The sequence below is a fragment of the Panthera onca genome, chromosome C1, assembly GCF_046562875.1.
Source record: "Panthera onca isolate mPanOnc1 chromosome C1, mPanOnc1 haplotype 2, whole genome shotgun sequence".
Lineage (NCBI taxonomy): Eukaryota > Metazoa > Chordata > Mammalia > Carnivora > Felidae > Panthera > Panthera onca.
In genome coordinates this window covers 62,988,171-63,015,697 of record NC_138346.1, presented here as the reverse complement: position 1 = coordinate 63,015,697, position 27,527 = coordinate 62,988,171, and the positions used below count along the sequence as shown (strand labels likewise).

At 34.4% G+C, this 27,527-nt stretch overlaps 1 protein-coding gene across 1 annotated transcript in view; it reads left to right on the top strand.

The window, feature by feature from the left end:
- The window catches only part of UBR3 (ubiquitin protein ligase E3 component n-recognin 3), a 237,715-nt gene that overhangs the window by 94,564 nt on the left and 115,624 nt on the right, over window positions 1-27,527 (top strand). The window contains exons 12-21 of the mRNA XM_081796370.1: window positions 1,625-1,690; window positions 1,784-1,873; window positions 3,196-3,324; window positions 3,991-4,043; window positions 4,147-4,280; window positions 4,647-4,731; window positions 6,282-6,424; window positions 8,862-8,958; window positions 22,876-23,017; window positions 26,560-26,664. Coding sequence (XP_081652496.1) covers window positions 1,625-1,690; window positions 1,784-1,873; window positions 3,196-3,324; window positions 3,991-4,043; window positions 4,147-4,280; window positions 4,647-4,731; window positions 6,282-6,424; window positions 8,862-8,958; window positions 22,876-23,017; window positions 26,560-26,664 — 1,044 coding nt within the window. The remainder of the gene's footprint in view (window positions 1-1,624; window positions 1,691-1,783; window positions 1,874-3,195; window positions 3,325-3,990; window positions 4,044-4,146; window positions 4,281-4,646; window positions 4,732-6,281; window positions 6,425-8,861; window positions 8,959-22,875; window positions 23,018-26,559; window positions 26,665-27,527) is intronic.

Here is a 27,527-nt window from a genome sequence, read left to right as displayed (position 1 = left end):
TAAGGTATGTAGGGCAGCTGAACTTCAGGAAATAGTACATTTGTTTTTCACACAAGTATTTTAGGAATATATTGAATATTATAAAGAATTTAAATAGATTTTTAATAGAAGAGAAAATAAGTTTAGAACTTAAGAAATCACATAGAATGGTATGTTTTTAATGGTGTTTTCGAAGGTTTTTGTTTCTTAAAAGTGCTTTGACAGATTTGTTCCTCAAAACAGCCCTGTGAAGTAGAGAAGGTATTATCTTCCTCTTTTTTTTTTTTTTTTTTTGGTAGATGTAAAATGGAGATGCAAAGATAGTAAATCACTTGCCTGTAGTTACATAACAAATTACTGGTAGTTCTCAGTCTAGAACCCACATCTCTCAACTCCTTGTCTGGTAGTATTTCAGTGATGCTGACTATTGGCAGTGGAAGAGCTATGGGTCAGACAGGCCCAAGTGTAAATTGTGGCTCAGCCACAAACCAATGAGCTATGTGATCCTAGATAGGTTTTTAAAAATTATTTTTAATTTTTTTGACATTGCAAAATCCATCTCCTCATCTGTTTATTGAAGGTAATATTAGTAGTCAATGAGGATTGAATAAGAGGCACATTTTACATTTGTGATAAATATTTCTTTTACCATCCTTGTTCGTGGATGTCAGAAGTTATTGGGGTAATATAGCACAGATTAAATAAATACTTTTTGAACTGAATTAAGTCAGATCAGTCATATAGAAACAAGGGATAGGGTGTGCCTGGGCGGCTCAGTTGGTTAAGCATCCATCTCTTGATTTTGGCTCAGGTCATGATCTCACAGTTCATGGGTTCGAGCCCCATGTTGGGCTCTGCGCTGACAGTGTGATATCTCCTTGGGATTCTCTCTTTCCCTCTCTCTCTGCCCTTCCCCAAATCATGCTCATGCTTGTGCTCTTTCTCTCACTAGAATGCAAAGTTCTTTGATATATACCATACTAAGCTTTCTTATGGAGGCTGTGTTTTCATTGCTGATATGGGGAGCATCTCACCCAGCTTGTGAAGGCACATAGGCCCTTCACTTGTACGTCACTTTTAGGACTGTGATAGAACCTCTTACCACTCTGAATATAACAGTGGAGTCCAGACTGGCTCTTCAGTTCACTATTTGTTAACTGTAGGAAGTTATTTAAGTTTCCAAGCTTGAATTTCCTTACTTATAAAATGAGAACATTAATAGTTTCTACTCCCTAGGGTTCTTCTGAGGATTAAATGAGGTAATGTGAATATGGTCAGCTGTGATTATTGTTCTTACTACTGTCATCAGTTTGGTATGCATGCATTTGAAGATTCCCAAATAGGCTAATTGTAAAAGGAGATCTGTTCCATCCCTTGTTCAATGCTGGATGCTTCAGAGGATTCAGAGTTGAGTAGTATGTAGTTTCTGCCTTCAGAAACTTGCATTTAGGTGTGTAAAATGGAATTAATTTTATCTTTTATCTATACAGGATTTTTTTTAAAGCTATATCTTCTAAAATTTTAAGTTTTGGTTAAAAAGGTTCAGGAATAAATCAAGGTGAAAGTGTGATTTTAGCATTTTGAAACCTTCTTTGAACTTGTATAAAACATGCTTCAACTTGTGGATTTTGTTTGTTTATTCTAGCCAGCACCTAACCAAGTCACTTTTCATCTGCCCCTTCATCGTTACTATGCTATGTTTTTGAGTAAGGTAAGACTATCATTAAGCAATTCTGGTATTTTTTTTTTTAATATTGGGAAATAAGTATTGAATTAGTAACTTGTTTTTTTTCAAAATTTTTAGGCTGTGAAATGTCAAGAACTAGATTTGGATTCTGTTTTACCTGATCAGGAAATGTTAATGAAACTAATGATTCACCCACTCCAAATTCAAGTATGTATTCAGGGTTTAAAAAGTTCTAAATTGAGGGACTCCTGGGTGGCTCAGTTGGTTAAGTGTCTGACTTCAGCTCAGGTCATGATCTCTTTGTGGGTTCGAGCACCACATTGGGCTCTGTGCTGACAGCTCAGAGCCTGGATCCTGCTTCGGATTCTGTGTCTCCCTCTCTCTCTGCCCCTCCCCGCTCACACTGTGTCTCTCTCTCAAAAATAAACATTAAAAAAAAAAAAAAAAAAGTTTTGAATTCCTCAGTTAAGTGATTCTTCTTTATTTTGTTTTTATGTTTTACATTGTTGTTATAGCCAAAATGTTTGAAAAGCTTTTTTTTTATACTTGGTTATTTTTGCCAGATTATATTTTGGTGTTTTTTGTTCTGTGAGATTTACAATGAGTTTTAATTTCCCCAGAAATTCTTTTCACCATATTTTAGGGAAGTTTTTAACATACTATGGCATTGTTTTGAGAGGAGATGCAAAAGAGTTCTAGCTATTTCTATTTTACTAAAACCATGTTGTTTGGGGTAACTTAGCTACTTGATTCTTAGTTTCCGAATCTGGAAAATGAGAGGAGAGAAAAGAGAGAAGAATATTTCTGCATAAGCACCATGGTTTCTTTCAGTTCTAATACTGTAATTTTATGGGCCAATCTTTTATATACAGTACAGGGACGTGTGCTTCAATTTATTTTTCCTGGAAATTTTAGATTTATTAAGTATTATTGAACTTTAACACTGGGGGTAGGAACAAGTAAGAGATGAAGTTGATACAGGACACAAATTCATGAAGAATTAAACATTAAAAAAAAAAATTGTTCTAATCTGACCTTCTCTTACCTGCCAGTTACTTGAAAGATGACTAATTTAGGTTGAAGGTTGAGTTAGGGTACATTAAAGATATAGATTATATTTATTTATTGGAGCAATTAACTTTGTTTTATGCTTATTTATGCTTATTTGTGTGTTTCTTTAAGCATTATGTAAGTTTTTTTTCTTGAGAAACAAAGAGTTAAATGTAAGTGTCATTGATTCCTCATGAAAGATTTCATTTAAAATTGTTATAAATGTATCCAGGCATCATCATACTAACTCATGTATAAACTCCAAAAGAAGGGATTGTATAAAGCATAATGATCACTTAAAAATTTCAAAGTATGTATTTGAATAGAATATTTTAAACTAACATGGGGCAGAATGTCAGGCTTATTCTATGATTAAATTACAAAATACTTTGAACTGATTATTCAGTATAACATGATTTTTATAAAGATTGAATCTAGAACACTTCTTTGTCCAGTTTACTTAATTTTTATTTTACTAGGCAAGTCTTGCTGAAATCCACAGCAATATGTGGGTAAGAAATGGTCTACAAATCAAAGGACAAGCTATGACCTATGTCCAGTCTCATTTCTGTAATTCCATGATTGACCCTGACATTTACTTACTGCAGGTAAGCCAGTTTGATAATGCAGATATTATACTTTAGAAGTTTCTCATTTGTACCTGCAGCAGTTAGTTGATAGAGGTGACTCGATGACATGAAGAGGTCAGTGCTATTGAAAGAATTTACTACTAAAATTTTCCAGGAGAAGGGGACATGCCATGCCACAGCAGAACCACAGGAAGCATTAGTCTTTGGTCAAGAGGCAGGAACAAGGGGGAAATCCTAGAGCGGGACCTTTTGGGGGGTGTCCACAGAAAGGGCAAGGCAAGGCAGGGGAAGCAGTTGAGAATTGGCTAATTTGAATAGATTCTGGTGGGCTTTGGGGCATTGGGGCTGTCCCCAGCTACCTCGCCATGGGTTGTTTCAGGGCAGGGAGAATATTGGCTTGGTGTGTGACAGTTAGATAAAGGGGGGTGATTGACTTATCTGTAAGAGGCTTGTCCCCAGGAAGTTGTTTACTGTTTTTAGGAATATATTTAAGAATGTTTCTTGTCTTTAGCTAGCCCAGAGAGGGGTGGTCTCTCCCCCTGTCTGTAAGTGCCCCCCACATTGCCAAAACGTCATAAGACATAGGAAACTAACAAGCCACATGATTAATACAAGAAGTAAAACTGAATATTGAGAGATAAAGTTTCTGGGTTTTTTTGTTTTTTGTTTTTTTGTCTTTTAAAGGTTTGTGCTTCTAGACTTGACCCAGATTATTTTATTTCATCTGTCTTTGAAAGGTGAGCATAATTTTTATCAAGACCGGTATTAGGAAGTATTTGGAATTTAAGTTGATTTTGTTTTAACTTAAAAAAAATCTGTCTCAAATATTTCTTATTATAGATTTAAGGTAGTGGATTTGTTGACAATGGCTTCACAACATCAAAACACAGTACTTGATGCAGAGCATGAGAGATCGATGTTAGAAGGCGCTCTTACATTTCTTGTGATTCTTTTAAGTCTTCGTTTACATTTAGGTAAAAAGCACTCCTACTAATGCTTGGGTATTAAGTATTCTCTCTTTCCTCCCCTCTCCCTGTGGTAGTAACTGGCTTATGGAAAAAAGAAAAGGATTTGGATATATTTAAATACTGTTTCAAACTCTTGACTTGTACAATTGCTACTCCTTTCATAATATCCTTTAAAAAACCCTTTACTTAAGGGAGCTGCAAACAGCAGGTTAGTTAAACTGGTTATATTTGGGGCATTGCATTCTTTGCGCTTTAATTTTTGAAGCATCTCATTTTTGGTAAAACAGCTTAATAAAAAGTGTGGTAAGTGGTTTTTTTTTTTTATAATTTACGTATATTCAGATTAACTAATTTCCTTTTTAATTGTTTTAGGAATGTCTGATGATGAGATACTCAGGGCAGAGATGGTAGCCCAGTTGTGCATGAATGACAGGACACACAGTTCATTGCTGGACCTCATATCCTTTTAAAGGCTTAAGTTTCTGTTAATTATAGAGTCTAAATGATAAGTAATTTTTATGGGTTAAAGATCCATCACTTTTGTGATGAAAAAATATTTTTGGAGTTGAAAAAAACCTTTAACTGTTCAAGTGTGTTTCCAGGGCTAGTTGGCAGATATTTTTGCCTCTCTCTGTCACTGCTCAGGGAGCTCTTGTTAGCCGTGGTTACACTTCTGAACTGATGGCTCTGGGCAACCCAGGATCTGACCTTCTAGGACCGTGTTCGTGAAAGGAAGCTGGACACTTGGTAAAAGGCAGCAAAGTCTACGTTATCTGTATATCTAGGTTGGAATTCTTGGTTAAAATTTATAGGTTTACCTTATAATTATTACCAGGGTTTTAAACATTTTAAGAATTTTTTTCTTAGAATTCAATCTTAAACCAAGAAGTTTTTGAGGGGAAGGACTATCGTCTATAAACTTTAAAAACTTATGGTTTTTTGTATAGGACAGAGCATACAACAGACACTTTATTATTTTTTAAGTTGTTAATAAAATTTTAGACAAAGATTTTGTTATTTTGTGATAAAAATTTATTTTATAAATTTTGGACTAAGTTTACTTTGTATATTATGAATACGTTTGGAATAATTGGCTGACATTTTGTGAAATAACTCCTATGGAATGCCATTTGATAACCTTGAAGATTTTCATAAGCAAGCAATTTGATATTGTTTGATGATTTCATTCAACTATTCTATAATGTGTATCAATGCTGTAACAGCAGAGGCATTCCTCTGTAACTTTGAATTTTGAAAAGTTAATTGATTAATGTGAAATCAGTGGGAAAGGATCTTTGTGGTTTCCTGGCTTACTTCTTTTTAAAACTTTGTTTAGCATCTTTTTTCTCTCTCTCTCTCTCTTTTTTTTTTTTTTTTTTTTTGGAGGATGGCATTTTGTGTTTTTGGAAAAATAATCTTTGCTCATAAAAATATTGGCTAATTTTTAGCATACTGTTTTTGATTCTCTAAGGGAGAATATAACATTATTTGTAAAATGATGAAAATGGAGGTGCGCCTGGGTGGCTCAGTAGCTTGAGCATCCGACTCTTGATTTTGACTCAGGTCATGATCCCAGTGTTGTGGCATCGAGCCCCGTGTCAAGCTCTGTGCTGAACATGGAGCCTACTTAAGATTGCCTCTCTCCCTGGGCTCCTCTCATGTGTGCTCGCTCTCTGAAAACAAAAAAGAACAAAAAAAGAATGGAGATTAATTTTATAAGCTTTTTTTTTTTCATTTCTTAAAATTTGGTTAATTTGTTTTGGGGAGAAATAAACTTGGGAACTACTTTAGCATATAAGCTAGAAGTAGGCTTGTAGGTTAAAAATATTTAAAAAATTCACAATTAATAAAAAGTTACTGAACTCTTGTATTATATAGCCCTCTTGTGGCCAGTATTACATATTACAGCCAATTACTCTTAACAAAAATAGTTAGAAACTAGAGTACCTTGGTAATTTTATAAAGCTGGCTTTTAGGCATTAATTTTTTTTCTTGACACATACATCATATTCCAGAAAATCCAAATCCCAAAAGTGGTATTATTCCAGGCAGTTACAGCTTTGAATCAGTTTTATCAGCTGTAGCTGACTTTAAGGCTCCTGTTTTTGAACCTGGAGGTTCTATGCAGCAAGGCATGTATACTCCTAAAGGTACGTTTATATACGTAAATATATTTTTTCAGAAATGGTTTTCTGAAGGTAAGTTGTGTACGTAAAGAAAACATTTTGCTTTTTATTTATTTGTCTTTGAGTTATTCCTCAATTTTCTTATAGATGTGTGTTTGTTTTTTTATGGTATATGGTGATATTGCTTCTATTTATTTACAAATCTATGGTTTTATGTTACAGGAAACCTTCTTAGATGACTCTGAATTAGAAAAGGAACTTTATATATGAATTCTAGTTCATTTTTATACGTGAATGAGCTGTAAATGAACCAGAAATTATAAAACAATGTATATTAAAATTTTTTTTAAATCTATTCTCCAAGTTTGATTTTGAAATAGTTCTCACTACCCAAAATTTAACTTGAAACAGTTAAAATTAAAATCCAGATACGATACTGATTACATTTTCCTACATCCTATGTAAATACATAAAATCTTTTCCTTAAGTGGTTGGTTTTCCAAGGTTTTCTCCTTAGCTTCATAGATGACATGCTTGCCAAGCACCACAAGTAGTGAAGTCTTCATTCACAGTCTTGTCCTTTTCACTTTCACGTGTTCACTAATCTAAGTTAAAAGTTTGAAGGAAGTACCACTTACATGCTTCTTGACTTCCTCAACACTCATTGTCTAGCTGAAAAACTGATGCCCATGTTGAAGGTGTGAATAACATGTACTGTTTGGCAAAATCCAGCAGGATAAGCCTTATTATGTGGGATTTTTCCAGGAGTTTGCAATGGTGAATCCAGAGTCTCTGGTTGCAGTGTGTATTCCATTAAAGGAAAACCACAGTGTTTCTCTGTTGTAGAGAACTTCTCAGGTGGAGCTGTATCACATAGTACACTGCTTATTATGGTGTGAGGATTACCTCTGTCCTAGTCACTTGCGGTCCTTATAAAAAACACGGGTTCTTGTGCCTCACCTCAGTCTGTTCTCATCAGGATCTCTCGGGATGGATTCTGGGAATCTGCTTTTTTAATAAGCTCTGAAGGTGATTGTCATGCACAGGAAAGTTTGAGACACTGAGATCGAGCATTGGGCTTTTGAAGATTAGATTAACTGGTTTGTGTGATGTTTGGATTTGACATCTTATTTGTAAAAATGAGAGAGTTGGGGTAGATGAGTACTTTTAAAGCTTTTCAAAAAGTGGTTGAAATAAGCCTTTAGTTTTGGGCAACTAAATCTGTTATACAAAACCAATAAAAGCAAACCTGCTCTTGTTAAAGTGGGTGCAGGTAGTAGACGTGGCTTCTCGACTGTTTTGTCATCTCCTTGCTCTTGAAGTGGCCCCAGGTACACTTGTGTGGGAATCCACAGAACACTAAAGCCTGCCAGACTAGTTAATCACTAACAGTTTCCTTCTATTGCTGTGGTTTTATTCTGATAAAAGCCTTGGCATTTTAGTTGTACAAATTAATAGATTAAAAAGTGAAGGACAATAAATGATAATAGAAATAAGAACAAAGGTCTTTGTGAAGGCCTATCTTAAGGATCTTAAGTCATACTTAGGATAATTTAAGACGAATGAATAGTCTGTTACATGAAAATAGGGACAATTGTTAACAGTTTCTTATGCCAGGAAATTGGAATTACAGTAGATATGTAGAGAGAAGCTTAAGCTTCTTACTGTTTTCAGATGTTAAGAATTCTGCTAGGATGAGATGTGAAAAAATGATCTAGGAAAGATAATACTCTTAAGGCAATGGTTTCTGAAATTATTATTTGCAGGCCATGCTGTAGATTTTTTCTACATCTAAATACCATCTCTGTTACTGTATACATAGTATGCTGTATTTTCTTGAGTGGATTCACTTCTTTAAATTTCACCTCATGCTAAGCATGATTATGAAATCATGGGTTTTATATGCAATGTACAAGTTCTTAATACATGTTAATATAATTGTATAATTGTTAAAAGCTTTGCGCACTTAAAATCATCTTGTATACCACCACTTGTACACATTCCACACATGGGGTAATGGTTCCTAATCACTTCTACAAACCAAAAATATTACAAAGACTCTTGAAAATCAATAGCTCATTAATTTTTTGATCTAGCTTTCACATTTTTATCTTTGAACGTTTTCAAATTTGTTAATGTGTTTTTTTCTTACATTCTATTGGCACTTTACAAAAAAAAAAACATGAACTAAACTTTTATGGTGAAGCATTATCACATTGTAATACATTTTTTTTTCTCACTAGTTCTTACTGAAGTTAAAAGAATATTCATAATGATGAAATTATGATTTTTAAGACTTAGAAAAGTAGTTATGATACCAAGCTTATTAAAGCAAATATATGATCCAATTAAACTATCCCATCTTATAAATTTAAAATATACTTAAATGTAATTAGTCATCAGAAATTGACCTTGTTCCTAAGAAGTCAGTGTTTTGTTTCTACTTTCTTTTGAATAATAGCTGAAGTCTGGGATCAGGAGTTTGACCCCGTCATGGTCATTCTTCGAACAGTTTACCGTAGAGACGTGCAGTCTGCAATGGACAGATATACAGCATTGTAAGTCTGTTATGCTAGTATAAAATGGATATTTTATATTTATGTAGAAAAACTTTAGTTATAACACAAATGTTATATGCAGTGATTAAAGTATACTCTCAATCTTTAGAGGAGAAAATAATATTTTAAGATTTAAAAAAAATCTGCCATATATTTATGTTCTCAAGATCTTGATCCAAAATCTGATAAATATTATAATGTCACAAATAGACTAAAAAAATAACAAACTTATTTAGTTGCTGTTTGACTGGTGGAATGCAAAACTTGGTTTTGTGTTGTTCTGCTTTCACACCAGTAGAGGAGGCACAAGTTAAGAGAATAAAATTATCTGATCTCAGAGATGATGGGTATCTACCAAAAGTTTCATAATATTGTTGTGTTTTTCACAACTGGGAAAATAGCCAAAGAAAAATGAATTTTATTTGTAAATATTTAACAAAGTGGTTTAAAATGTTGATGATTGCAGAAAAAAGTTTTGAAGAATATCTTTTTAATGAAGTATTCATTTTTGTTATTGTTATAGACTATTTTTTAATGTATTGTTTCCACCAATTTTTAAACCTTAATGTTATATTGCTGAACATCATATGATACCATGTTTTATCTGTGCTTTTCTTTTTTTATTAGGTTTTTTTAAGGTTTTTTTTTGTTGTTGTTGAAGTTTTTATTTTATTTTACATATTTTTAAAAATTTATATCCAAATAGCATATGGCACAGCAATGATTTCAGGAATAGATTTCTTAATGCCCCTTAACCATTTAGCCTCTCCCACAATCCATCTCCTCTCCCACAATCCCTCCAGTAACCCTCTGTTTGTTCTCCATATTTAAGAGTCTCTTCTGTTTTGTCACCCTCCCTGTTTTTATATTATTTTTGCTTCCCTTCCCTTATGTTCATCTGCTTTGTATCTTAAAGTCCTCATATGAGTGAAGTCATATGATATTTGTCTTTTCTCTGACTAATTTTGCTTAGCATAACACCCTCTAGTTTCAGCCACATAGTTGCAAATGGCAAGATTTCATTCCTTTGGATTGCTGAGTAATACTCCATTGCATATATACACCACATCTTCTTTATCCATTCATCCATTGATAGATATATGGACTCTTTCCATACTTTGGCTATTGTTGATAGTGCTGCTATAAACATGGGGGTGCATGTGTCCCTTCGAAACAGCATACCTGTACCCCTTGGATAAATACCTAGCAGGGCAATTGCTGGGTCGTAGGGTAGTTCTATTTTTAATGTTTTGAGAAAGCTCCATATTTTCCAGAGTGGCTGCACCAGTTTGCATTCCCACCAGCAGTGCAAAAGAGATCCTCTTTCTCTGCATCCTCACGAACATCTGTTGTTGCCTGAGTTGTTAATGTTAGCCATTCTGACAGGTGTGAGGTGGTATTTCATTGTGGTTTTGATTTGTATTTCCCTAATGATGAGTGATGTTGATCATTTTTTCATGTGTCATTGGCAATCTGGATGTCTTCTTTGGAGAAGTGTCTATTCATGTCTTTTGCCCATTTCTTCACTGGATTATTTGTTTTTTGGGTGTTGAGTTTGATAAGTTCTTTATGGATTTTGGATACTAACCCTTTATCTGATATGTCATTTGCAAATATCTTCTCCCATTCTGTTGGTTGCCTTTTAGTTTTGCTGATTGTTTCCTTCGCTGTGCAGAAGCTTTTTATTTTGATGAGGTCCCAATAGTTCATTTTTACTTTTGTTTCTCTTGCCTCTGGAGATGTGTTGAGCAAGAAGTTGCTGTGGCCAAGGTCAAAGAGGTTTTTGCCTACTTTGTCCTTGAGGATTTTGATGACCTCCTGTCTTACATTTAGGTCTTTCATCCATTTTGAGTTTATTTTTGGGTATGGTGTAAGAAAGTGGTCCAGGTTCATTCTTCTGCATGTCGCTGTCCAGTTTTCCCAGCACCACTTGCTGAAGAGACTGTCTTTATTCCATTGTATATTCTTCCTGCTTTGTCAAAGATTAGTTGGCCATACGTTTGTGGGTCCATTTCTGGGTTCTCTATTCTGTTCCATTGATCTGAGTGTCTGCTGTTGTGCCATTATCTGTGCTTTTCTGAAGCATATGTTAAATATTTTAAAAACAAATTTTATTTATTTATTTATTTATTTATTTATTTATCTATCTATTTATTATTTTTAAAAATTTACATCCATATTAGTTAGCATATAATGCAACAATGATTTCAGGACTAGAGTCCTTAGTGCCCCTTACCCATTTAGTCCATCCCCCTCTCACAACCCCTCCCGTAACCCTCAGTTTGTTCTCCATATTTGTGAGTCTCTTCTGTTTTGTCCTTCTCCCTGTTTTTATATTATTTTTGTTTCCCTTATGTTCATCTGTTTTGTCTCTTAAAGTCCTCATGTGAGTGAGTCATATGATTTTTGTCTTTCTCTGACTAATTTCACTTAGCATAATATCCTCCAGTTCCATCCACGTAGTTGCAAATGGCAAGATTTCATTCTTGTTGATTGCTGAGTAATACTCCATTGTATATATATACCACGTTTTCTTTATCCATTCATCCATTGATGGACATTTGGGCTCTTTCCATACTTTGGCTATTGTTGATAGTGCTGCTATAAACATGGGGGTGCATGTGTCCCTTTGAAACAGCACATCTGTATCCCTTGGATAAATGCTTAGTAGTACAATTGCTGGGTTGTAGGGTAGTTCTATTTTTAGTTTTTTGAGGAACCTCCATACTGTTTTCCAGAGTGGCTGCACCAGCTTGCATTCTCATAAAAACAAATTTTAAGTGATGTAAATGTCTTTGATCTTGAGAAAGTATTTGTCAAAGTTTAAGTGTAGATATTAGGTATAATTGAAACTTCTTATTTGCCAAGACAGTGTAGTAATAGATACATGTTGAATTTATGATCCATCAGAGACCTATCTGAAGAAAGTTTATAGTATAGAATTTTAGTATACCCTTCCTACCCCCTAGAAAACAAAAACAAAAAACAACGCATAGTTCAGCCATCAGCATCTCTCTTTACCTTTCTTTAAAACCCTTGAAGAGGGGCGCCTGGGTGGCGCAGTCGGTTAAGCGTCCGACTTCAGCCGGGTCACGATCTCACGGTCTGTGAGTTCGAGCCCCGCGTCGGGCTCTGGGCTGATGGCTCGGAGCCTGGAGCCTGTTTCCGATTCTGTGTCTCCCTCTCTCTCTGTCCCTCCCCCGTTCATGCTCTGTCTCTCTCTGTCCCAAAAATAAAATAAACGTTGAAAAAAAAAAATAAAAAAAAAAATAAAAAAAATAAAACCCTTGAAGAGGTAGTCTCAGGTTCTCTGTACTCTGGTTTCTTAACAACTTCTTTTTATATGGTTTTGTACCTATTTGTTTACTTGTAGGCTTTTACTAGACTCTTAGTTCCTTGAAGGAAGATATTTTTGTCTCTCCCTTTACATCTTTAGTGCTTATTTCAGTGCTGGCACATAGTAGGCATTCGGAATATATTCGTTGAATAAATAAATTGGAGTAGTTCATCTTGAAAAAAGATGGACGGGAGGAAGCATTTGCATGGAAAGCCTAATGTGACATAAACACTGTGGTCTTAAGTGGCTCTGCCTTTTTCAGGGGGTGGTAGTGGTGGCTAGTCATTTGAATATATAAAGAGTATGTATATAGTAAATTTTATTGCTTTTTTTAAACTTTGTAATAAATAGAAATTTGGACTGGGATTGGGCTCAAACTTTCAAAGTTTTCAGGGAGCCATTAAATACTTAATGCAATCAGTTTTAAAGGGGAAATTTTATTAACAATACATATTTATTGAATGCTTGTTATATGCCAGGCACTCTGTAAAGCAAACAGCATTGTATCTTTTATTTTTCACATAGCAGACTTAATTGCTCCGAGCACTTAATTTCCTTCATTGAGAACCAGTAGTTCTCAACCAGGAGTGATTTTTATCCTTCAGGGGACATTTGGCATTGTCTGAAGACTTGGGCGGTTGTTACTGACATCTAGTAGAAGCTAGCTAGATCTGTCCCCCTGAACAAGAATTATCTGGCCCCAAATATCATTAGTGTCAAGACTGAGAAAGCTGGTTTAGACCCATACTGACATAGAGGTATCCTTTTTTTTGTTTTCTGGTATCTTGTCTTTTGTAACATATTTTGTGTTATTGCTTAGAACCAGATCATAGTTTGATTTATACCCACTTCACATAGTCATAGAAGACCGTATCTTCAGAGCTATTTTTATTAATTTTTCCTCTTTCCTGTTTTGTTCTCCATATTTTTTCTAATTCTCTCACGTCCCCCATTGGGCTTTTGAGTTCCTTCCTGTACAATATCTTTATAATTTCTTAGTAATTTCTGAAGTGCAGTGATGTTTCTTGGCAGTTTGGAAATCTCTGTTTTAAAAGAAATATGTATTTTATTTTATTAAAAAATTTTTAATGTATATTTTTGGGAGAGAGAGAGAGGTGAACAGGAGAGGGGCAGAGAGAGAGAGGGAGACACAGAATCCAAAGCAGGCTCCAGGCTCTGAGCTGTCAGCACAGAGCCCTACACAGGGCTTGAACTCACAAACTGTGAGATCATGATCTGAGCTGAATTTGGATGCTTAACTGACTGAGCCACCCAGGCGCCCCAAGAAATGTATATTTAAATTTTTTTTTTTTTTTTCAACGTTTATTTATTTTTGGGACAGAGAGAGACAGAGCATGAACGGGGGAGGGACAGAGAGAGAGGGAGACACAGAATCGGAAACAGGCTCCAGGCTCTGAGCCATCAGCCCAGAGCCTGACGCGGGGCTCGAACTCACGGACCGTGAGATCGTGACCTGGCTGAAGTCGGACGCTTAACCGACTGCGCCACCCAGGCGCCCCAAGAAATGTATATTTAAATAAAGCAGTAATAACAAAGGACAAATAAATGTACTCTATAGCTTCAGGCTAAAACTCTTTAATCATTTTCTTATAAGTTAATTTATGTATAAACTGTTATATTCATGTGATAACATTTCATGTACTTAAATATCATACTCATGAGTAAATGTATTAGTTTTTATGTAAACCTTAATTTTGTTTTGAAATTTATTTTGTATGTGAAATAATAGCATCTGCTTTCTTCATGTGATACCTTTTATTTGCTGTATATTTGACTGTATAGTTGACTGTTTCAGTTCTTATTAGAGCACAACGGGAAATAACCCTAAATGGTAGGACTTCCTGGTCATTTTCATTTTCTTTTACTTCTAAGGGACAAGAAGTGGCTAAACTGATTTTACTGAGTATTATCGTTTTTTATTTGCAAGAAGGCAGTAGAAAATCCTTGTGAAGAATTATGGTGAAAAATGATTGGATAAATTGACACTATTATGTGTTTAAAATCAAGCTTGGTGCTAGGCCCTTTTTAGGCGGTTAGTAATTGCTAAATTAATGAAAAATAAATTTCTTTAAATTTTTGTGCTGTTTAGGTGAAAACAAGCCATTTGCTGTATGTAATGGTTAGATGTTTAGAATCTTAGGATCTTGTTGCTGGAAAAGGCCTTTAAGATCTACTATCCAGGTTGCATCAAAGTGTCTCTGGGGCCATCACTGGAAGAGCAGGTTGGGCAACAGCAAGAGAAAGCCTAAAGAGAATGGAGGTGGCTCATACTGCTTTCTTCACTCCTTTCCAAATACCCCTTAGTGGGCAGTTCAGCTTTTAAAAGGAAAACAAAAACAAGACTACAACAACACAAACACAAACCCAGCAGTTGGAAAACCATCAATATTGTATTTTATGTATGAGGACATTGTGGCCCAAAGAAGTTAAGTGAAAATGTTTTTTAATGGCAGTATTGGAACTATTGTCTAGGCCTTTTCCAACCCGCAAATGTGATTTTTCTACAGTGGCTGTTTTAAATTCAGCTGGAAAGTAAGTTTTTTCAACTATAATTTTTGATATTTCTATTGCTTCCCATCTCCCATCTTGAAGGTTAATGACTGCTGGCCCATGTTTGAAAGTATGATGTATGAGTTTATATACATATCATTTTTGCTTCAACCTAGTCAATAATTAGGTGTTGGTTTGAATCACTTCGAAATTTTTTGCTGTCATGTAGCTTTTCATTTGCATTATTCTATTAATGCTTTTGAAAAGAGCAGTCAAAGTGATGTATTACCTGCTGCCTTGAACAAATATATAAACTTTATTTTGGAATACTTTATTAATCTAGGTGCTACATATCTAGGAGCTAGCAAACAAAGAAACAAAATGAACACTAAACATGCTTATCTAAGCTAAATGAAATAGAATAGTTGAAATATTTTATCATAAGGTATTGAGATTTTTTGAAAATTATGCTTTTAAATAGCTACTATAATAGTATATAGAAACCAGCTTTTTTTTTTTTTTTAAACTTAGTTTTATGTCTTTCTCATCTTGAATCATAGATGCAACTCATTTCTCTGGTATATTAATGATATATATCTTTTTGTTTTTTAGTTTTTCCCCCCATTTACATAGTATCTATTTATTCTAAATTCAGTTTTCTGTTGTTTGGTCTCTGGCTTCCATATTAGAAGCGTTCTTCAGATGTCTGATCATTCTGGCTGCTCTTGATAAAGAGCTCGGAGTACCTTGGTGTAGCTTGTAGATCCTGAGTTTTAATGTAGGGTGATTTGGGCAGGCAGGTGTGTTGAGAGCCTTTATGTTAGTCTCTTTAGAACTTTCTTTTTGGTCTAGAAAGAGTCCTTAGAGAAGTATTTTCATATATTGCCCAGAAGGTAATGGTTTGACTGCCATTATTCTGTGAACTGAATGGGAGGAGACAAAGGCCTGGCTCTGAATCAGAAGTGAATACTGTGGCTTTAATTCCCCATCCTCCTTCCTTTAACTGTGCTTGTGTTTTACCTTCTCCAGAGATGAATTCTCCAGTCAGAATTCTGTTGGAGTGGGAGAGAAACACTTCTTACTCCCTATCTACTACTGAGGTACCAGGTGCTGTCAGTTTCTGACCCTTTGAGGATTCTGCAGTGTTACTTGGATTGATTCTCAGTTTTCCCAATTGCCGTCTTGTGATTTGGCTTTCTTAGGTCTACTAGTTGAGTTACCATGCACTCATTTCCTTTCCAATTAACAAAATTTTGCATTTTTTTTCTTTTCTGATTTTCCCCATCGTTGTGGTTTTCATCCTTTAAAAAATACCATTATCATAGTTCTGTTGGAGTTTTGGGTGCAAGTAAAATTAAATACTTATGTTCATTCTTTGATTTTAACTTCAAGAGCTGAATGTGTAGCTCACTTTAATTTGCATTCTCTGGATTACTAGGTCCTCGAGGTTGAGCTTTAAAAAAATCTATTAATTTCTCTTCATGTTTCTTGCTCTGAGAACTGTGTATACATGTTTCTTGCTCTGAGAACTGTGTATACATTATTCTTTGCCAGTTTTTCTATTAGGTTGTCTAAAGTTCATTCGGTCTCAAGTTTTACTTTTTATTTATTAAAAAAAAAATTTGTTTACATTTATTTATTTTTGAGAAACAGAGTGAGACAAAGTGTGAGTGGGGGAGGGGCAGAGAGAGGAGACACAGAATCTGAATCAGGCCACAGGCTCCAAGCAGGCAGTCAGCACAGAGCCTGATGCAGGGCTCGAACCCACAGACTGTGAGATCATGACCTGAGCCAAAGTCGGACACTCAACCGACTGAGCCACCCAGGCACCCCAAGTCTTACTTTTTATAGTTAGATCTGTAACCCACCTGGAATTGATTTTTGTTTGTGAAGTAGTGATTTATTTATTCATTTATTTTTCTCTTATAGAAAACCAGTTGCTTTTGGATCATTTATTGAACAGTTCATTCCTTTGTCAATGATTTATTAATATGCTAATTTTGTCATAAACACTTGATCCTCATTATTTGCAAATTTGGCTACTTGCTAAAGTTTAAACCCCAGATTAATACTTTCTCCTGGGTATTTGTTAAAGCTTTCTCCTGGGTATTTGCAGGTGTGTGCGGACATGAAGAGTGCACCTAGCTGAGGTTGAACAGAGCAAAGTTCTGTCTTCTTGTTTCAGTGCTCATACTTTAAACAAGTGTCCTTTTTGTAGTGTTTTTAGAACTGTTTTTGCATTTTTGTCCTGTTTACTATTTAAAATGGTTCCCAAATGTAGCTGAAGTGCTGTCTGGTATTCCTGAGGGCACGAAGGCTTTGATGTGCCTTACAGAGAAAATTCGTTGTTAGATTAATCTTCATTCAGTCATGAGTTATAATGTTGTTAGCTGAGAGTTCAGTGGTAGTGAATCAATTATATGGTACATCCAGAAAAAGGTAGAGGAAATTCACTGATCTGTACACGGGGTCATTCCAAAAGGGGCTAAAATAACAACTGTAGTGTGTAATGCAGCTATGGAAAAGCTGAAAATCTAAATTTGTGGACTCATGAGATGGTGACTGATAAAAGGTGTAGAGGATAACATTGTTACGAGACTGCAAGCCAAAGAAATTACTGTCATGTTTAGCAAGGGTCAGAAAAAAGGTAAGCCCTACTTTGCTAGTGCTGGCTGGCTTGCACGTTTCAAAAGGTAATATACTGTGAAAAATGTTAAATTTGCAGGCAAGGCAGGCTCTGTAGTTCATGAGATGGAAGAATTTTAAAAATACTTGCTAAGAGTTCTACAGAAAAGGGTTATGTTCAGAGCAGGTTTTCAGTGTTGATGGGACTGTCTTGATTTGCAAGGACATTGGCAAATATAATGTAAGTTGGAATTTTGATTAACAAAATTGACCCCAGATTTGCAGGAACCTAATTCTGTATTTCTCCTAGGAGCAATAATTCAGTGTGGTGTTTGTGGTGTTTGTGGTGACTTTATAGAGCATAACTACTGTGAGTAAAGTCAGTTGACTGTATCAGGTATCATGTATATAGACCTATTTCTCTTTTGTTCATTCTGTAAATTAATGCCGTACTATCACAAATATTGTTTCCTTCCTTCCTCCCTCCCTTCCTCCTCCTCCTCCTCCTCCTCCTCCTCCTCCTCCTCCTCCTCCTCCTCCTCTTCCTTCTCCTCCACCATCACCACCACCACTTCCTACTCTTCTCCTCCTCCTCCTTCTCTCTTCTATTTATAAGTTGTTTATTCTTGGCCCTTTGCCTAGAATTTTATGATCATATCAAATTTAATGATGAAACATGTTGGGTTTTGATTGAAATTGTACTGATTGAAATTATCTAGATTAATTCCTAGATTAATTTGATAGAGATGCCATCTCTTTTTTAAGTTTTTATTTTAATTCCAGTTAACGTATGGTGTTATATTAGTTTCAGGTGTAGAATATAGTGGTTCAGCAGTTCCATACATCACTTTATGCTCATCACAACAAGTACAGTCCTTAATCCCCATCACCTATTTCACCCATCCCCCCATCCATTTGCCCTCTGGTAACCATCAGTTTGTTCTCTGTTAAGAGTCTGTTTCTTGAGTTGTCTCTCTCTTTCTTACTTTCCCCACCCCCATTGCTTGTTTGTTTTGTTTCTTAAATTTCACATATGAGTGAAATCATATGGTATTTGTCCTTCCCTGACTGACTTATTTCACTAAACATTATGCTCTCTGGCTCCATTCGTGTCATTGCAAATAGCGAGATTTCATTCTTTTTTACAGATATGTAATATTCTATTATATATGCATACCACATCTTCTTTATTCATTCATTAGTCAGTAGAAATGCCATTCTAACAGTAATGTGTTCTCCCACGTATGAACATAGTGTGTATCTCCATTTATTTAGGTTGTCTTAAATTTCTTTCCATAAAATTGAGAATGTTTTGGTATCTTTTATTAGACTTATAAGTCGAATTATCTTATAATTTTTATAGATATATGGTATATTTCCTATAATTATCATTTCTTTTTGTTCTCATGAATAAGAATGCAATTGATTTTGGGGCTTTTATTAGTTCTAATAATTTGTAGATTTTTAAAGATTATCTATGTGGACCATTAAATTATCTGGGATTTTGTCTCTGTTTTTCACACAAAGATTTTCTATGTGGGCCATTAAATTATCTGGGAATAATGATGATTTTGTTTGTTTTTTACACACTCTCTTGTCTTTGCTGGCTAGTCTCAACTATAATACATAATAATAGCAGTGATGAAAAGCCTTCTTGTTCCTAACACTTTTCATGTGTCACCATTAGATACAATGTTTACTTTAGTAGTTTTGTAGTTACCTTTTGTCAGATTGAGGAGATTCTTTTTTATTGCAAGCCTACCAGGATTTTTTATTATGATTGAGTTTTTAATTTTATTAAGTGCTTTTCTTGCATCTCTGTAGATGATGGTATACAATCCACATATCTTTGCATTATTGGGAAAAACCCAATCTTGTCATTATTCACTTAAAAAAATATTGCTTGATGTGGTTTACTGATTTAAACATTTTTTTTCCCCATTATACTTGTAAGAGTTTGGTCTTACAAGATAGTCTTTTTTTTTTTTTTTTTTTTCTTAAGTTTATCTTTATGTATTTTCAGAAGGAGTCAGAATCCCAGGCAGGCTCTGCGCTGTTAGTGCAGAGCCTGATGTGGGGCTTGAACTGACGAACTGTGAGATCACGACCTGAGCCAAAGTAAAGAGTCAGATGCTTAACCTACTGAGCCACCCAGATGCCCCATCTTAGAAGATAGTCTTATACATTTTTAAAATCATGTTGTTTTCATATTGGTAACAGGTTGTATTAGCATCATAGAATTATTTGTGTATCTTTTATCTTTTTGCTATTTTCTAAAATTTATGTCAGGAGTTGGAGATTATCTGTTTCTTAAAAAAATTGTTTTAGGCAGCTTTATTTAGATATATTTTACCTACAGTACAATTCACCTATTTAAAAAGTACTATTCAGTTAGTGGTTCTTAGTATATTCAACAGAGTTGTGCCACTGTCACCATAATAATTTTAGAAAATTTTCATCATTCTAAAAATAAACCCTCATTATTCATTAGCAATTACCACGCATTTTCCCCAACCCTACATTCCCTAGGCAACCACTAATCTACTTTCTGTTTCTATGGATTTACCTGTTTTGGACATTTCATATACATGGAATTCAATGTGGTCTTTTGTGACTTGCTTCTTTTACTTAGCATAATGTTTTCAAGGTTCATCTACATTCTAGCATGTATCAATACCATTTTTTTTATTGCCAAGTAATATTCCATTCTGAGGATATCCACTTTTATTGGTCCATTCATCAGTTAATGGATATTTGGTGCTATTATGAATAATACTGCTATGAACATTTGTGTATAAAATTTTGTGTGGACATATTTCATTTTTCTTGAGTGTATGCCTGTGAGTGGAATTGCTGGGCCTTATGGTAACTCTGTGTTTAATTGTTTAAGGAACTACTAGATTGTTTACCAAAGCAGCTTCAGCATTATGCATTCCTATTAGCAGTATATTTGGGTTCCAATTTCTCCTTATCTTTACTAACACTTGTTATCTGTCTTTTTGATTATAGTAATCCTTGTGGGTATGAACTGGTATCTCATTGTAGTTTTGATTTACATTTCCCTGATGGCTAATGATGTTGAGCATATTTTTATTTGTTTACTGGCCATTTGTTTATCTTCTTTGGAGAACTGTCCAGATCCTTTGCCCATTTTTAATTGTATTAACTTTTATTATTGAGTTTTAAGAGCTCTTTATGTATTATGAATACTTACTTATCAGAAATATGATTTGTAAACATTTTCTACTATTCTGTGGGTTGTGGTTTGTCTTTTCACTTTTTTGAATGTCATTTGAAGCACAAAAGTTCATTTTAATGAAGCTTAATTTATCTGTTTTTTCCTTTTGTTACTTGTGCTTTTGGTATCATATCTATTGCTTAATCCAGGATTACAAAGACTTATGCCTATTTTCTTCTAAGGGTTTTATAGTTTTAGCTCTTATATTTAAGTCTTTGATAGATTTTGAGTTAATTTTACATATGGTGTGAGATAGTGGTCCAACTTCATTCTTATTTATGTGAATGTTTCTTGAAGTTTTGATAGAACTTACCTTTTAAACTACCTGGGCCTGATGTTTTATTTTTGAAGGAGGTGTAATTTAAAACTGATTTCACTTTCTTTAAAGCTTATAGTCTTAGAATTTTTACTCCTTTTTGAGAGGGATTGTCAAGTTACATATTTCTAAGAAATCTTTTATTGTCTTTTAAGTATATAATAAAAAAATTGTCTTTGCCTGTTTATTTCTATTATTTATTTGTGTTTGTTGTTTCTTATTCTTGATTAGTCTTATCAGAGGACTGTCAGTTTTACTATTTTTTTAAGAACAAGCATTTGGTTTTGTTGTTACTTCTTTTTCCCCCTTGTAGTCCATTTTGTTCTTTTTTCCTTATTACTGTCTTCTTTCAATTTAGTTTAGATTTTCTCCCTTAGACACTTAGATTTTGACTTTTTACAAAAACATGCATTTATGTTTTTTTTTTTTTTTAATGTTTTTATTTATTTTTGAGACAGAGAGAAACAGAGCATGAACAGGGGAGGGGCAGAGAGAGAGGGAGACACAGAATGGGAAGCAGGCTCCAGGCTCTGAGCCATCAGCCCAGAGCCTGACGCGGGGCTCGAACTCACAGACTGAGAGATCGTGACCTGAGCTGAAGTCGGACGCCTAACCGACTGAGCCACCCAGGTGCCCCCAAAAACATGCATTTAATGCTGGGGATTTCCTTCTAAGTACTGCTATAGTTGTATTCCACGATTTTTTTTCTCTATAGTTTAGGTTCTAATTTAAAATTTTTTCTCTTATGATTATAATTATGTCTGAATGTATAAGAACATCATGTTATAAAATGTCTGCATGTCTGAAGTTTTGAGTTATCGTGTAGTGGATTTCTAGTTTTATTTGCTTTGTGACAAGTGGTTGTGGCCCATATATCCATTCTTTTGGTATTTTCTGAAATTTACTTTCAATCCTAGTATTTTGTAAATTTTCATAAATGTTCTAAGTGCACTTAAAATTATATGTGTTCTCTAATTATCGGATGTTCCATATTTGTCTTAGGTTCAAGCTTGTTAATTATGTTGTTAAAAATCTTGAAAATCCTTACCAATTTTTTTTTCTTGGGCTTTCTGTCAGAAATATGTTAATGTCTTCTATTATGATTGTGAATTTGTCAGTTTCTCTGTGTAATTCTCTCAAAATTTGCCTTTTGTATCTTGAGTCTGCTGTGATTTGTATACAAATCATTGTTAGTTTCTTCCTGGGGAGGCTGTTCTTCCATCACAGAAGAGACAGACAAGCTCTCTTACTTCTCCTAGTGAGTTATCATTTCATTGAGGGTGAAGCTTTTCAAAAGTGTCAGCTTTATATGGAATCTCAGTTCCAATAGCTTGAGATCTGCCTACTCAAGGACTTGAAACCATCACTAAACACGTATTTAGTGCTCATTGTTAATTCCTTCCTTTTCTGGTAACTTGGGAAGTTCACTTTTTTTTTTGTGAGTTGAAATATGCATTAAAAAAATTACATTTTATATTTTAACCAGCTTTCCCAGCTGTTTCTAAGTGGGATAGTTTTTCGGTTATCTGGTTTTTTTTGTTTTTGTTTTTTCCAGTTGTTTCAACTGGAAATTTCTTTGTTGAGTAGTTTATTTTGTATTCTTTCTGTTTATTTCCTTTTGTTAACATTTCCTATTCACATTTTTTTTTTTTTTTTTCTAGTTGTCAGCTTAGGGACTCTGTATTCATTTTTATCTGATACAAAAAGAAAATAGTTATGTTTATTGTGAGAAAATAGTTATGTTTATCTTTTTGGCATTTTTGAGCAATTTGATTAAAATAGTACTGCGTAGAAAAATATGACCAAAAATTAGTATCTATAAATCACTATTTAAACCATAGTTTAATTTTGAATCTATCATCTAATTTTTGTTTTGCTTTCTTTTTACAGTTTAAAACAGAGTGGAAAGTTCCCTGGAAATCCCTGGCCTCCCTATAAGAAAAGGACACCACTCCATCCCAGCTATAAAGGTCTCATGAGACTTTTGCACTGTAAAACTTTACACATTGTGCTATTCACTCTGCTTTACAAGGTACAGTAGTAATTTGAATAGAAAGACTCAGATTAGAATTTATTTCCATAATTTTCAAATAAAAGTGTTAACATAATATTTGCATAAAAGTAGCACTCATAAAGCAAAGCGTATTTATACATTAAAGATGTATGAAGATATGTCATAATCACATATATGTGAATTCTAAGTTGAAAACGGAATAGATACACCATTCTTTGTGGGAAACTATTTCATGTTACCCCGTTTCAGATAGGAATATTTATTTATGGCTCCTGTAGAACAAAAGGTAAAATACTATAAAACGACAGGAGGGTGAAATAAACAATAGGTACCAAACGACTACCAGAATCCATTAAAATGACAAAACTAAGCGATGAGGGCCAGTGACCCTGTGTTTAGGGTTGTTTTCTTGGCTTTTTCCCTCTGATTAGGAATGCAACATGGAGGAATTTGAATGGTTTTATGTGTGGCAGCATTAAGAATTTGCTTTGGTAAATACCTTCTAAACTAAAAAGATACTTTTGCTCTCTTGTTACCTAGAATTTGTTTTATTCTTGGGTTTTCTTGTATAGAAGAGATTTATTTATATATTTGGCTAACATTAGCTATGTACTCAGAAACTGTATACATAATATTGTGCAGTAGGTATATATATATAACAGGCATATTTATGATCTGTTACGTATTAGAGATGAAAGATGGAAGAACTGTATACTTGTGTATAGATAAAATAACTATAGATATCAATGAAGTAACTATACATGCGATAAACATAATTAGGTACAAAGAAAACCTTTTGTTTCTTATTCGTAATTAGAATTTGAAAAATTAAAAGAGGTTTTTAGAAAGCATATTTTTATGCAGATTTCCAATTGCTATATACACATTTTTTAATTACTTTAAGAAATAATTAGTGCATTTAGTTAAGTACACATTTGGTTTTAATGTTTGCTTTGTAGTGAAAGAATACTTTTAGATTTCTGTACCCCCCCATTCAACTCTACCCCTTGACCACTTTTTCATCTTACTTATTAAGTTACTTCTGTTAAGATTTTAGACGTGACTCAAAAAAGTCTTTAAATTGTTTATTTTCATTAATTTCTGAGAGGATTATTCAGTAAAATGATTTAAAATGTTCTGTTCTTCATCAAAAAAGGTAGATTTTTATTAGATACTTGTATTTATAGACATTTTTTGGATGCTTACCTATACCAGATTTTGTTTCAAATGCCTTATATATATTTACTTTGTTTAATTTTAACAAAAATTCTTATGAGTGTAAGTTTTGTTATTCTTATTTTTTAGAAATAATTATTGAGTTTTAGAGGTTAAATAATTAGATGCTGAAGCTGAGTACTGTGATATCAGTTAATAAGTAATAGGTCAGTAAGTCATGTTTTAAAAATTAAAGGAGTGGGGCACCTGGGTGACTCAGTTGGTTAAGTGTCCGACTTTGGCTCAGATCATGATCTCACAGTTCGTGAGTTTGAGTCCCATGTCAGGCTCTGTGCTGACAGCTCAGAGCCTGGAGCCTGCTTTGGATTCTGTGTTTCCCTCTCTCTCTGTCTCTCTCTGTCTCTCTCTCTCTCTCTCTTTCTCTCTGTCTGAAAAGTAAATAAACATTAAAAAATTAGAAAAAAATAAAAGGAGCCTTACTGCAAATGATTTGTGTTCTTTCAAGTTATATTTTTCAGTCTTTTCATTTGCTTAATGTACAAATAGAGCTTTCTCAAAAATAGAAGGCAGTGTTTCAGTTGTTACAAGATTATGAACAGTTTTTTTTTTAAATCTCAACTTTGTAATAGCTGTTCTGACTTTAATAATAATAGAAAAAACTCTAATTGACGTTGCATTGGCAAATCAACTTTCTAAACATCAGTGTCAATGAGCCATCTCATCGCCTGCCATGTTTAATGTTAAAAAACATTAATATAGAACATGTTAAGAAAACTTCTCAGAAAATCATTCTTAGAAAGTCATTTTTTTCCTTAGCTTTTAGGTTACTCATTTGAAACTGTGAGATGTAATGTCGTAGGATTTCAGCCAGAATTTATTTGAATTTAATTAGTAATGTTTTATTTATCAAGAGGAGGCAGTGTAGTAACGACAGGCAATAGTTGAGGTCTGAAATCTGTTTGGTGTTGCTTATACTAGCTGGGTGTGTGGCTGAGCCTTGGTTTCCTCTCTGTGAAGTAAGGGATTACAAAGGATGACGTCCGGGGCCTCCCAGCCTTCCGTCATCTCCTCCTGCTGCTCCTCCCACCATGTGCACCACCTGCCTACTGTTTGTTGAACACCAACTGATACATGCTGTACCACACAAATTATAGTTGTTAACTTGTGGGATCCTCACAACAATTCTGGTCTGTTGTTCCAGGTTAAAGATGAGAAAACTAAGGCCAGAATCTGTTGCTCAAGGTCAAATAGCTAGGTATATACAGAATTTGTATAAAACAAGTTTTTTAAAAAAAGGTCCTTACCACCATGCCACACAAAAGGTGAACAGAAAAGCCTTCTCAGTAGTCGAAATAAACATTAGAAAGGCAATGAACTGAAAATCTTTTTATTTTTCAGTCAGAATATATTAGCTCTTAGGTGATTAAGTCCTTTTTTTAAGCCTGCTCAGCCTTTGGGGCAGTTTCTATGAGGCCCATCCTAGAATGTTCTCTTTTGTACTCTCTGTAATCTCACCTGCAGCTGACAAGGCCACCCTCAAACAACCTCTTTCTCTTACCCTTCCGTCATTTGGCTAGATGGCTTTCTTATAATGAGGACGACATGATGGCTGCCAGGCCACTTTTTTCTTAGGTATTTTAGGTATCTTCTGGTTAGTAGTTTGTTGCATCATGTTGAATGAGTGATGTAAGTTAGCCCTGAAATCCTGCATAAGATGTGTAAGACTTGCAGTGTATAATCCACATAAGGGCAGATTTATTGGTAATTTCTCAGAGAAGCCTCTTTTTCAACTAGCTGCATCCCTTTTTGCTTTCTCACCCATATAAACCAAAGACTAACACATACGTTTACTCAACCTGAAAAAATACTCAGGCTGAGAACTTTAATTTTAGAGATATTTTAAGAACAATATTCTGTAAACATTTATTGTCCTCCCAATTATATGCCAGGTGCTATGCTAAACACATTTGCATGAATAATCCTATTTAGTACACTTATTTATCTGGTATTTTTGTCATCAGGAAAAGAGTATCAGCAAATGAGGCTGCGAAACATTCTTGTTAAATTATTTCATAGATACGGTATATTTATAATAATGGATTTAATGGACTATTATTGTGTTACCTTTAGGAATCAGTGAACCAGTATTCCTAGATACTGCTTAAAAGACTGTGTGATCTTGAAAAGGAACCTATTGTTTCAGTTTTAGTTTGTCTTTTCACCAAGATATAGTTTTACTTTCTGATCATGTGGTATATTTATTTAAATATGTATGATTGTTACTTTTATCTATTATTTTTATCTATAACAATGTTTTTAGATACTTAAATGAAATATATTTTGTGGAAAAAGTAATTACGAAGCATTTTTTCCCCTTTTTAAAGATTTTGATGGATCATCAAAATCTGTCAGAACACGTACTCTGCATGGTTTTATATCTGATTGAATTAGGACTTGAAAATTCAGCTGAAGAGGAATCAGATGAAGAGGTAAGTAAGTTTCTTTTATTTTTAGATACTGAAGTTATGAAATTCCTTAACAAAGGTACTATGTTATCTTGAAATATATTTATGGATTCATCATACTCATTAACTATTCCTTAGAACTACTGGAAAAGGCCCTTTTTTCTTTCATTTTTTTTAAGTTTATTTATTTTGAGAGAGACAGAGACAGAATGAAGGGAGGGGTAGAGAGAGGGGGAGACAAAAGATCCCAGGAGGCCTATATACTGCTGGCACGGAGCCCCACGTGGGACTCACAAACTGTGAGATGGTGCACAACCGTATCTGAAACCAAGAGTCGGACGCTTAATCGACTGAGCCACCCAGGCACCTCAATTTTCAAATATATGTATGTTCTTTTAGAGGTATCACTGATACTTTAAACTCTACTTACGAAATCACTGAATTTGAAATTTGTAGTTCAGCATATATAGGTCTAAGAAAAGGGGTTAATGCAATTTTGGAGTTATGCTAATAACATTGATTACTAGTAAATGTTATGTTAGGACTTCAGTCTAGAAATTCTAATCATTTGATTAGGGATTAATTTTGAGTGGCAAACTCTTCTGTAAAGGTTTTACGTTAATGAAGTAAATATTGTTATATGGGAGAATTTGTAAAGTACTTAAGAATACAAGTTATGGGGCACCCTGGGTGGCTCAGTCGGTTGAGCGTCTGACACTTGATTTCCACCCAGGTCATGATCCCAGGGTCTTGGAATTGAATCCTACATTGGGCTCCATGCCAAATGTGGAGCCTGTTTAGGATTCTCTCTCTCACTCCCTCTGCTCCGCACCCCCTACCCCTGCCCCAAAAAATAAATAAAAGGGAAAAAAATTGAAAAAAAAAAA